At 42.0% G+C, this 12591-nt stretch overlaps 1 protein-coding gene across 4 annotated transcripts in view; it reads right to left on the reverse strand.

The window, feature by feature from the left end:
* The window catches only part of LOC141049432 (dynein axonemal heavy chain 11-like), a 164519-nt gene that overhangs the window by 54745 nt on the left and 97183 nt on the right, over positions 1–12591 (reverse strand). For all 4 annotated transcript variants that reach the window (XM_073545908.1, XM_073545907.1, XM_073545909.1 and 1 more), the window contains 4 exons: positions 10781–10908; positions 7625–7852; positions 4715–4906; positions 4154–4273 (listed from right to left, as the gene is read on the reverse strand). In XM_073545908.1, the coding sequence (XP_073402009.1) occupies positions 4154–4273; positions 4715–4906; positions 7625–7852; positions 10781–10908 (668 nt within the window). The remainder of the gene's footprint in view (positions 1–4153; positions 4274–4714; positions 4907–7624; positions 7853–10780; positions 10909–12591) is intronic.

Here is a 12591-nt window from a genome sequence, read left to right on the forward strand (position 1 = left end):
ATGTCCGGAGAAAATTGGAACATGTAAATAGGCATCTTGGATGTCTATTGAGCACATGAATTCCTGCTCCTCCATGGAGGCGATGACCGAGCGAAGCGACTCCATGCGGAAGTGGTGAAGGCGGACCCTCTTGTTGAGCAGCTTGAGATCCAAGATGGGTCGAACTGCGCCGTCTTTTTTCGGCACTACAAACAGGTTCGAGTAGAACCCCGTGAAGCGCTCCGATTCGGGAACGGGCACAATCACCCCGGAACTGAGGAGAGCGGCGATAGCCGTAGAGAACCCCGGGATCAAGGCTGGATCCTTTGGAGGCCGGGATTCGAAGAAACGATCCCGTGGGAGAGAGACGAACTCTATCTTGTATCCTGAGGATACGACCTCCCTGACCCAGGCGTCCTCCACGGTGGCCAGCCAAACGTCCCTGAAGGAAAGAAGTCGACCTCCCAATTGGAAAGGTCCCTCGCGTGCCCGATGATCGTCATGCTGAAGTAGACCGTCCAGATCTAGATCTGGACGGTCTGCCCTGGGAGGAGTGGGGTTGCCAGGCAGGAGTGGGTCTGAAGGAAACTTTCTTTCTCTCCTGGCGAGCCTGCGGTCTCTGTTGGCTGGAGGAGTTGTCCGCCGTATTGAAACGGCGGAAAGTCCGAAAGGGTCGAAACTGACGCCTTAGTGGGGGTCTGCGAGGCTTGGACTGAGGGAGGAGTGAACTCGTGCCTCCGGTGGCGTCCTTAATAATCTGGTCCAATTGGGACCCAAAGAGGCGCACCCCCTGAAAAGGTAGGTTAGTGAGGGACTTTTTAGAAGACAAGTCCGCTTGCCATGCCTTTAGCCAAATTGTACGTCGAATTGCAACAACGTTGCTTGACGCCTGAACTGCACAGGATGCAGCATCCAAGGAAGCAGAGAGAAGATAGTCCCCAGCATGGGAGATCTGATTGGCGAGATCGGCCAAATGCTCCGGTTGCGCCTTATCTAAGATACCTTGCCGAAGGTCGTCTGCCCACGTGGCTATGGCCTTTGCTGCCCAGGATGAAGCAAAGATTGGACACACCGCCGCTGAAGCCGCTTCAAAGGCAGACTTCGCCAGGGATTCTATAATCCTGTCATTCGAATCCTTTAGGGACGCCACGCCTGAAAGCGGGAGAACCGTGTTATTGGATAGCCTGGACACGGGTGGATCGACCGAGGGAGAGGCCGACCAGTTGTCCGTGAGCTCCTTAGCAAATGGGTAGAGTATGCCGAGACGTTTTCCTCTTTGAAAGCGTCTGGTCGGATCCTCTCTTTCCTTGGTAAAAATTTTCCAAACTCGGAATGGAAAGGAAAAACCCTGGAGGGAGTTTCTGCCCGTCTGAACGAAACCTCCTGATCTGAGGATTTCGCAGGGGAGTCAGCAATATCGAAGGTATGAAGGATCGCAGCAATGAGGTCCTGCACTGTGACCTTCATGCTTGCATCCTGGTTTGAATCCAGCTCTAAAATCCCCTCAGATGACCTGTCCGAAAGCGCTTCCCCTGACTCGGGAGAGGAGGCCCGAGAGGGAGGCTGGTGAGAAGGGCTATGCAGTGAGATGGGACTAGGAGAGGATTCCGGCTGGGAATCTTGCCTGGGTCTTTTGCGACTACCGCTGGCTGATTCAGATGGAACAATTTGGGACCTGTTTGGCCCTGCTGAAGAGTCCAGGGGCAACTTATCAAGAACGGCTACCAGGGACTGAGACACCCTTGTGAGGTCTGCCACTGATTGAGATAGCGAGGAGGCCCAGCCAGGCATGGGGGGCTCACTCTCACCTGGGGCCGCAGATGGCTCCTGGACGGCGTCAGGCTGAATTGGATTACTACAATCCAGGCAGAGGGGAGTGGACTGGCCTGAGGGAAGTTTGCGATTGCACGAAGAACATGCAAAGTACTTGACTAAAGTGCAGGGGGGGGCGGTAGAGCGGGTACGATCAGACTTAGAGTTAGACATAGTGAAAAGCTGAGGTAATGCCAGAAGGTTGGGGGACAGAGGGCGGAGAAGGGTCAGTCTGCAGTGCAGAGCTACTCACTGTCCGGTGTCCCCAGAAGCGATGCTCTGCGACCTGTCAGTGGATGCAGGTCAGAGCGAAATCCGGCCGACAGACCTCCTGAAAAAAACAGCTGGAGAAGATGCTATCCAGTGAGGAGCTGGTGCCCGGCTAACAGGCTGGGAAAATGGCGCCTTCCTGAGAAAAAGCGCGCGTTCAGGAGAGGAGGGAGGGCGGAGCACCACGCAGGGTTAACAATTCACTGCCCTCTAGCCAATAACAGGCTGGGCAGGTGAAGGACAGGCGGTGGGAGGGCCTGGGAAGAGCGGGAGAGAAGCCCGCTTAAAAGAAAGGGGCGGGGGGCGTGGCCACGACGCAGCGGTAGGCCCGAACTGAAGCCGGGGCCTAAATTAGTTGCGGCGGCCGCCTGTCAGCAGGGGGTCGGCGCGGAGGTCCGAAAAAGTGGGACGCCGCAGTCGCAAGCCGCTCCCAATGGGAAAAAACCCTGTGCTCCCTGTCCCCAGAAAGGGAGGAGGGAAGGGGGGGATGCCTAGCAACATTGAGCTGCCTATAGCCTTGTGGCGACTGCGAGCGACCGCAGCGCCTACAACCAGGGTTCCCCTGTGACCATTGAAGAGGCGACCGTCGGGAATGGGCAGCCAGGTAAATAAATAAAAAAAAAATAAAAAAATACTCACCCATCCACGATCCGTTACCTGTCTGAAGAAGTCTTGTGTCTCATCCAACCGACAGGCTCTGGTAGGCGAGTGGGAGGGAGACTGGCGACAAGGACCCCTGGAGTCGCTGGCACGTCTTGGTGTCGGCGTCCGTCTGGCTGGTCCTGCCGCGGAGAACTGCAAGGATACGGGGTGGCAGTACACGCCGTACTTGCAGACTCCATGTGGGAGTACAGATGTGACTTTTCACTCTGTATCCCTCCGTAGAACCTGAAAAGGAACGACGCACATCGAGGTAGATATGGGTCTAATAAAAGACCCGTGTCCACCTCCTACTGACACTAAGCTAAACTGAGGAATTCTCTGCCGGTCGGTGGGGTGTACACTGCGGAGGAGGAGCTAACCTTTTTTTGTGCATAGTGTCAGCCTCCTAGTGGCAGCAGCATACACCCCAAGGTCTCTGTGTCCCCCAATAAGGCGAACGAGAAAGCTTATGTTCTTAGTGAAGTTAGAAGAAAGTGCTGACCGCTTTATTACCATCAACCAATGCTTAAAATCTGTCCGTCCACTTGATGGACACATATGAGCCCAGATTATTAGAGTTTCATTACATTAAGACCATATCTGACATGTCTGAATACGGCCTTATGCAAGCTGTGCCTTGTAATCAGCCAGGTTTTAAGGACAGATTTTTAATCCTATGAATTGACAGAAACAGAAATGAGGAAAATGTTGAGAAATTTATAAAGAAAAATTGAAAAATATCTATGTGCGTAAACAATAATACCCATAGACGTGGTGTGAATTGGCAATACCCAATATATTAAATTCTGTCCCTAATGTTATATCTCCAGGATTACTACTGCAGACACAGCCTGTGACTGTGATACGCACATATAATATACAGTCTATCATATAGGAGCATTGGTTAATCCTGCTGTGCTACCTACCCCGTCATGGGTGCAGAAATCCTAAATTAATGGTGGTGTTGGATCTGACACAAAACACCTAACTGACCCCACTGACTATAATCAGGGTCGTCATTTTCCAAGAAAAAAATAATGCATCACTCTACGATACTTTTTCACGTTAAGTATGACGGAGTCTACAATAGAGGCTCCAACAAACTGGCTCCAATAGTCTCGATATGAGCCATCATTTCTAATAATTCAGCCGTCTGTTTCATGGATAATGAAAATTTTGGGGAAAAAAAAAATCTTTTCACCACTCTATAAAACTCTGTGGTTGCTTTATGTTCGATTTTGCTTTGAATGCAATAAATGAAGATCAGACATAGAACTTGCTGTGCTACGTTTTTAATTTCCACCTATATCGGCCATATGAATCTACATAGAGCACGACGAATGTGTCCATAACAGTACTTGTTTCATAAATGAGAAAAACCTGAACCCGAGTGATCCAGATCCCAGAAGAGGGCGCTCTGACTCTGTATTTTAATGGGACTCGCAGTTACCTGATTGGGTTGCATGTACTCCTCCAAGTACGTTCGGCAGAGTCTTCTGTCCCAGTCGTCAGTGATGTGACCGCCGTACATTATCTCTCCGAACAGGTACCGGAGATCTTCCCATGGAACCTGATATTAAAACCCAACAACGTTTATTAAAATATTTACACTTGTTTGTTTCTCGCCGAAACCAGGATTCTATGCGAACACATCGTCAGTGGAGATTCCTATATTAAAGATCAATGTCCGGCTCATGATTTATCACAACATCCGGCCGACGTGACTATCACAACACATTCTAGAATCCTAATAAAGCTTCTCAGCGCAGTTATTTATCAGATAGAGAAAGCATCAAATTGCAAATGTGTAAGATTTCTATCACTTCTATATCTTAATTGAACACAGATTATTTTTATGATATCCTCAGATGTAGAAGAGCTGGATATGTCATTTAACTCTTTGGTGGCAGCAACAAAAAAATGTAGCAAATGGATAAAGAATGTTCCATCAGCTTTATACTACAGAATAAAAGACCTGCACAATAGGCTTCATCTATATGAGGCACCATACCTGTGAGTTTGCTTCCAGATAGTTGTATAGAACATTCACTGATATTGTGAGGTCTCCAATGTTAAACGGATACTTTCTATTCCACCCTTGGGGGCCAAATTTACGCCGCTCGGCAACACAAGCATGAAAATAGCACAATGAAAAGAAAATACTCTTAAACTCTTGTTCACGGGTGCACTGGTCAAGGATGTTCTGCAAGAGATCAGACAGTGTTGATTTCTTAACTAACCTGTCACTGACATATCAATTCCCCCCCCGGCATTATAATACTGTGGGCATTTTAGATAACATTGAATTGTATGGTTAATGGCTGTATAATTTGTCTAAGTGGTCATATTGTTCTCTCAAGTAGGCAAATCAATAATCTGTCTGTGCTTCTGCCCTCTCACCAAGAGAAAATCAATTGTCAGCTACAATCATAGATATTAATTTTGATGATTCTTCATTATGGGATAATACATGTAAATTCAGTCTCTGTAGCATTTTACTTGCAGCTTCCAAATATGTTATCATGTACAACATTATCTATTATCTATTAATCTATGTATCTATTATTTATGTATCTAATATCTATCTATCTATTATGTATCTATCAATCTATCTATATCTATCTATTATCTCACATCTATCTCTATCTAAACTCTATCTATCTACCGTATCTAATATCTATCTATCATCTAACTATCTATTATCTATCATCTATCTAATATCTATCTATTATCTATCAATCTATTTTCTATCTATTATTTATCTATCTATCATCTATTATATCATATTTATCTATCACTCTATCTATCTACTATCTATCTATCAATCTATCTATTATCTATCTATTATATTATATATCTATTATCTATCGATCTCTATTTCTATCTATCTAGAAAAAAAATCAAGATAGTACCAGCAAAAGAGGAGTGCAGGGCCTCCTAGCCATAAACCAATCCTCCAATATACATATGTAAGGGGTTAACAAGGCCGTCTTGTGTATATAGGAGGAGATGTGCATATATTAATGTATGGTTCTACAAATGTATATTGTTATATTGCTTTATGGTAGGAAAAGTGTAGTACCCTATTTAGTCCTCTAGATGGGGGTAAAGTTATGCTCAGGATGTATATGGTTAAATGTAGGAGGGGCTAACTGTGGTTATGCCGGGGAGCATCTGGCATTTTAGTCAGTTGGGCCAGGCCAGGGGAGCTCTGACAGGGCAGTCAGCCCTGTAACATTTTGAAGATAGTAGTCCAGCTGTTCTGGGCCGGAGGGCCAAAGAGAATAATAGCGCAGTATACAGCAACAGAGATCGAAATAACAGACTTTGCAGCAGGGCAGGCTTTATCAAGGCTGTTGGTAGCCGTATAGTAACACAGTTTGCTCATCATGTGGCAGCTTGCTATGTGGGCAGATGCCCTATTGTCTGGGGTGAAACAGATGGGGGAACTTCCAAAGATAGCGAAGCTGGATAGGGAGGCTGCTGTGATGCTGACCGGGATGGGACGACCCGGGAACGTTCTGGAAGGTGACAGTGAGAACATAGGGAAAGAGAAGGCAAACTGTGTGACACCTGATGTATATGCTGTAACTGAAGTGAATGGACTGAGAACGTGTAGGAGTAAAGTTTCTTGTTTAAAGATGGAATTGGACTGTGACTCCGTTTGTACCAAAATAGTTGGAAAAAGTATACAGCCACCTAGGGAAAGCCCTGAAGATGAGAAGAATGGAGCAACAGTATGATGACAGAGAACTGTGATGTGTATGTGAAGGGAGACCAGGGCGCGCCTGAGCTGTTTCTCTCAGCCGCGACTACCGGCCTGGTCGACCTTCACACATACAAGAATGAAGGCACCACTCCCAAAATAGAAAATTAGGAAAATTTAATAGGCCATAGTGATGGCAATATTTGGTCCATAGAGGACCGTTCTTGAGAATAATTCTTCTACAATCCTCCCACACTGTAATTGGTGTGGTCGGGTCCGATGAATGTCGCTGGTCTGTGTTTGCTGTGTCATCGGGCAACACAGTCCCGACCACCTGTTTTGATTGACATGGCTGACATCTCTGACGTCACCCACAGTCTGTTCATATCTCCCTTCTGTACAGTGGGGAACCAGAGCTAAGGAAGCCCAACATAATGTGGATGACGTCAGCCATGTCAATCAAGACAGGAGGGTTGGCGATTTCAAGGACAGAGGAGACACAGAGCACAGACCAGGAACACCCATTGGACCCGCTGATGGATTTTCTTATAAAAACAGGTGAATTCTTCAGATTCAGTATTAACATATTTTTATAAGAAAATCCATTAGCTCTTTTTTTTCCACTATTTTTGACTTTTTCACTTGTGTAAGCTGGCAAGTTGACTGTGGATTGCTACCTTGCATGGCGAGTGGATATATTGGATCGACAGGTGAAACAATACCAAATTTCCGTACACAATTAACAACTCATTGTGGTGTCTCATCATAGGACCACATTCACAAGTTCAATATTTGGTCAGTATTCTACACGAAACGTGGCTTGAAACTTTAAACTCCCAAAATTCCAAGAACAATTTGTTTTTGTTCAATAGCATTTTCATTTTTGTCACTCTCCCAAAAGGCCTTATCTAATAGGGTTGTTTCAGATCTCTTGGTTGGTGTCCCTAACTATTGTCCTCATTTTATGATAGCAGGACTGAAGGGTATAGTAAGATGTAGAGTAATAGCAATTCTGGAGAAAGAAAAGTAAAATTGTATTATCTGAATTTTTTTTTTAAAGCTGATCTAATTTTTATTTTTTTCACAAATTATTTCTGATTTTCTTTGCAAATATAACCTATGACATTTTTTTCTTAATTTGGGTATACAATATTCACACTTATATAGGGAAGCTAATCTCTAAGACCTGTCTACATTATGTGACGTATTGCTGACCTGATCAAAGTTATCCAGAGCGGCATGCAGGTTTGCCAACATCCCGGTTGGAGGTTCATTGGTAATTTTGATGGCATTTTCCAGGATCCCTTGAGGGATGATATGTTCCTTTAGTGTTGGGGCCGGCTCAGCACTCATAAACACACGGTAATCAGGGTGACTTCCATCGCTGTACTTTTCTAATATTTTTTCTAAAGTACTTAGCCATTTGGCTACTAGGTGAATATTCTGTGAACAGAAACGAGATCATTTGGATGTTTGCATTCATGTTCAGTCCCTCCTGTTTTATACTTCCATGATACATATATATATATATATATATATATATATATATACAGTTAGGACCATATATATTTGAACAGAGACAACATTTTTCTAATTTTGGTTCTAGACATTACCACAATTAAAATTGGATGAAGGGTTTAGGAGTTTCAGCTCCTTAACATGTGCCATCCTGTTTTTAAAGGGTCCAAAAGTAATTGGACAATTGACTCCAAGGCTATTTCATGGACAGGTGTGGGCAATCCATTCGTTATGTCATTCTCAATTAAGCAGATAAAAGGCCTGGAGTTGATTTGAGGTGTGGTGCTTGCATTTGGAAGGTTTTGCTGTGAAGGAAACATGCGGTCAAAGGAGCTCTCCATGCAGGTGAAACAAGCCATCCTTAAGCTGCAAAAACAGAAAAAACCCATCTGAGAAATTGCTACAACATTAGTAGTGGCAAAATCTACAGTTTGGTACATCCTGAGAAAGAAAGAAAGCACTGGTGAACTCATCAATGCAAAAAGACCTGGGTGCCCACAGAAGACAACAGTGGTGGATGATTGCAGAATAATCTCCATGGTGAAGAGAAACCCCTTCACAACAGCCAACCAAGTGAACAACACTCTCCAGGAGGTAGGCGTATCAATATCCAAATCTACCATAAAGAGAAGACTGCATGAAAGTAAATACAGAGGGTTCACTGCACGGTGCAAGCCACTCATAAGCATCAAGAATCAAAAGGCTAGACTGGACTTTGCTAAAAAACATCTAAAAAAGCCAGCACAGTTCTGGAAGAACATTCTTTGGACAGATGAAACCAAGATCAACCTCTACCAGAATGATGGAAAGAGAAAAGTATGGCGAAGGCGTGGTACAGCTCATGATCCAAAGCATACCACATCATCTGTAAAACACGGCGGAGGCAGTGTGATGGCTTGGGCATGCATGGCTGCCAGTGGCACTGGGTCACTAGTGTTTATTGATGTGACACAGGACAGAAGCAGCCGAATGAATTCTGAGGTATTCAGAGCCATACTGTGTGCTCAGATCCAGCCAAATGAAGCCAAACTGATTGGTCGTCGTTTCATACTACAGATGGACAATGACCCAAAACATAAAGCCAAAGCAACCCAGGAGTTTATTAAAGCAAAGAAGTGGAATATTCTTGAATGGCCAAGTCAGTCACCTGATCTCAACCCAATTGAGCATGCATTTCACTTGTTAAAGACTAAACTTCAGACAGAAAGGCCCACAAACAAACAGCAACTGTAAACCACCGCAGTGAAGGCCTGGCAGAGCATCAAAAAGGAGGAAACACAGCGTCTGGTGATGTCCATGAGTTCAAGACTTCAGGCAGTCATTGCCAACAAAGGGTTTTCAACCAAGTACTAGAAATGAACATTTTATTTACAATTATTTAATCTGTCCAATTACTTTTGGTCCCTTTAAAAACAGGGTGGCACATGTTAAGGAGCTGAAACTCCTAAACCCTTCCTCCAATTTTAATGTGGATACCCTCAAATGAAAGCTGAAAGTCTGAACTTCAACTGCATCTGAATTATGTTGTTTAAAATTCATTGTGGTGATGTCTAGAACCAAAATTAGAAAAATGTTGTCTCTGTCCAAATATATATGGACCTAACTGTGTATATATATATATATATATATATATATATATATATAAAACACTCATATTTTAAGACTAAACTGCACACATTGTCTAGTGTTTATTGATTTGCAAGGTGTGAGTGTGACATGCATCTTTCTGATGCTAAAGTGACTTCCTAGCTGTAGTAAAGCCATATAAAAATAAGAATATAAATATATACATATTTAAACTCAGAGGGAAAATGAGGAATTTCTGCTGAGAACTTTGCAAAACGATGGAAAAAAGCATATTTTACATAAAAATGACTTTCAAAAGTCAATAGAAAGATGACAATGAAAAACGTGTGGTCACAGCTGAACAATTTAAAGACTAAAAGGGTTTTAGAGATCATAAAACCTCAATAAAAGTTAATGTGATAAAATAATACATCCCTCCAGCACTGCCGATCCCAATGCTATCCCCAGGATGCAGCCATGACATGACTGTCTACATATGTGACCGCTGCAGTCAATCACTGGCTTCAGCGGTCTTGTGCCATATATGGTGAGTCCAGTGATTGGCTGCAGCCAAGTAAACACAGACCAGAGGGAAGCACTCAAGGGGGCAGCACTGGGTATTTTGGCATATATTGGGTGAGTATAGGTTCTTGTATGTTATGACAGCTATGAAACTGTTGTTGGCAACTTAAGGCAGCAACTCAGACATGATGATGACAATAAGCCAATAATCACGTTAAGAAAAATAATAAGAATAAAAATATAAGATTAAAAACAAAGTAGGTAGGCATAAGTAACACATCCCCTATTACGTTGTTGTGTGATATGTCTGTTGAGATGCATTTAGTGCATTTGTTTTAATATATCTACAATGTTATTATTATTATTATTTATTATTATAGCGCCATTTATTCCATGGCGCTTTACATGTGAGGAGGGGTATGCATAATACATACAAGTACAGTAATTGACATTTGATATTATACTGCCTGCTAAAAGGAAGAAATTTTTCTTAACCTAAATTGATCTTTACTTTTAAAATGTCTAAGTTTAATAGCTACACGAGAGCCCAATCTAGGGCCATTCTTACTAGCAAAAAAAAAATAAAATCCTCTTTTCAATCAGAAGAAAATAACCAGAAAATGTCATTCAAGAAAACATATTTGGACATACACCCAATTTCACTCCACAAAAGCATCTCATAGAGGCACAGATTATTTTTTTTGTAAAAGTGCAGTTTCATAGCTTGGCAGTGAAGCACTTCTATAACACACTGAATCGGCTTACTTGAAGTATAACCCAATGGCCTTCTTTTGATGCCTTTTCCATTGCTATTTCTGCTATAACTTCCTGCCCTTGACCCAGTGAGATATTGTGAAGTTTTCCTGCGTCAATGGTAAATCCAAGTCTGCCACCTATACAGAGCAGGTAACGAGGTCCACCACGTCAAATGACACATAAGATTGGGGAAGAAATGGGACAACAAGTTTATCAGAATAATTGATTGCAGAATTCTAAGCAAAAACAACTATAACATATATGTATAATGAATAAAAATTCAGGAAAAAAAGGGGTTAAATCAATAAAATTCACCACTAAAAAGGTGTACTCCAAATAGAACTATGCAAACAGAAGAAAATGGGAGTACAAATACCCATATAAAATATTAATTTTATTGCATAAAAATAAATACTCAATCCAAAATTGTAAAAGTATTAAAATTTACAATATACAAAGGACACATGACCTTACATCTGACACATTTACAGATTTTATATAGACCTGCGATTCAGAGATTATAAAATTTCCATATCGATATAATCCATATATATAGCCTCCTGAGGCAGCCCACGCGAAACGCGCGTTGGGGCTGCACCATCTGACCTTTTACTGGGACCAATTTGGGTAAGATTCTTTTTTGTGCTGGGTGTGCTGTTTGTGGTAACTTTTAGGATTTATATGGGGCCATATCTATGGAGATATAATTACATTTGAGCTGACATTACCCATAGTGATCTTTGTGAGTGCCCAGCACTATGACAGTGTTATAATAGGTTTATATATAGGGATTATATCGATATGGAAATTTTATAATCTCTGAATCCCAGGTCTATATAAAATCTGTAAATGTGTCAGATGTAAGGTCATGTGTCCTTCACTTTGGAATTTGTAAATGGTAAATTGTAATACTTTTACAATTTTGGATTGAGTATTTATTATTATGCAATAAGTTAATATTTTATATGGGTATATTTACTCCCGTTTTCTTCTGTTTGCATACAACATATATGTATAATGTATATCCACCATGTTTTTTAAAGTCCAAAACTTAATTTTCTCAATATTTTTTAATAATGGTTGGAGCTTGGTTTCCATTATATAGAGCTCAAAATTCTCTGCATGCAGTAGAGATATTTAAAAGACAGTGTATTGGCTGACTTTACACAGAATAATAAGGGGCTTACTGTATACTTAATACATTGAGATCAATGGTAACACAGTATGCAGCAAGCTCCTGAGCTCCCTCTACAGGTGGCTGCATGTAGCCATGATTTTACCTACAGTATAAATCAAGGAGAAGAAAAAAGCACTCATCTTAAAATGGGTTATTATCAACAAAAGTTGTTGAGTGTCCTGGCCTATAAATCACCTGTGTCCACAAGAACAAAGAAGAATATATTTAAAATGTAATTGGTTCTCAAAACCTCTAATGTGACATATACCGTACATACATTTCAAAGTGTACTGAGCTGTCAGTGGTATGTACTCCTGACTTTCTTTCCCTTACTTTCCTCAATGATTGACATTATCTATCTATCTATCTATCTACATATGAGCATCTTCCTATGTGTATGTATGTATGACTCTCATATATATAGACACCATACATACATGATAACTTGAATGCAAATCACTGGGAAAGATGAATTACAAAGACTTTCTCACAGATAACTTAGCTGTGACTAATGTTTTAGTTTTTTAAATAAAAACCATTTAGCACTAGGACAATGGCTGGGATCAGTACCTTTAATTAGACATGACTATAATCTAGAAAATAAACATATCTACAAATAATGATTAGCGGTTCACGTGGGTGA

This window comes from Dendrobates tinctorius, unplaced genomic scaffold (genome assembly GCF_039654945.1).
Source record: "Dendrobates tinctorius isolate UK_male_01 unplaced genomic scaffold, ASM3965494v1 ptg000143l, whole genome shotgun sequence".
Classification (NCBI taxonomy): domain Eukaryota; kingdom Metazoa; phylum Chordata; class Amphibia; order Anura; family Dendrobatidae; genus Dendrobates; species Dendrobates tinctorius.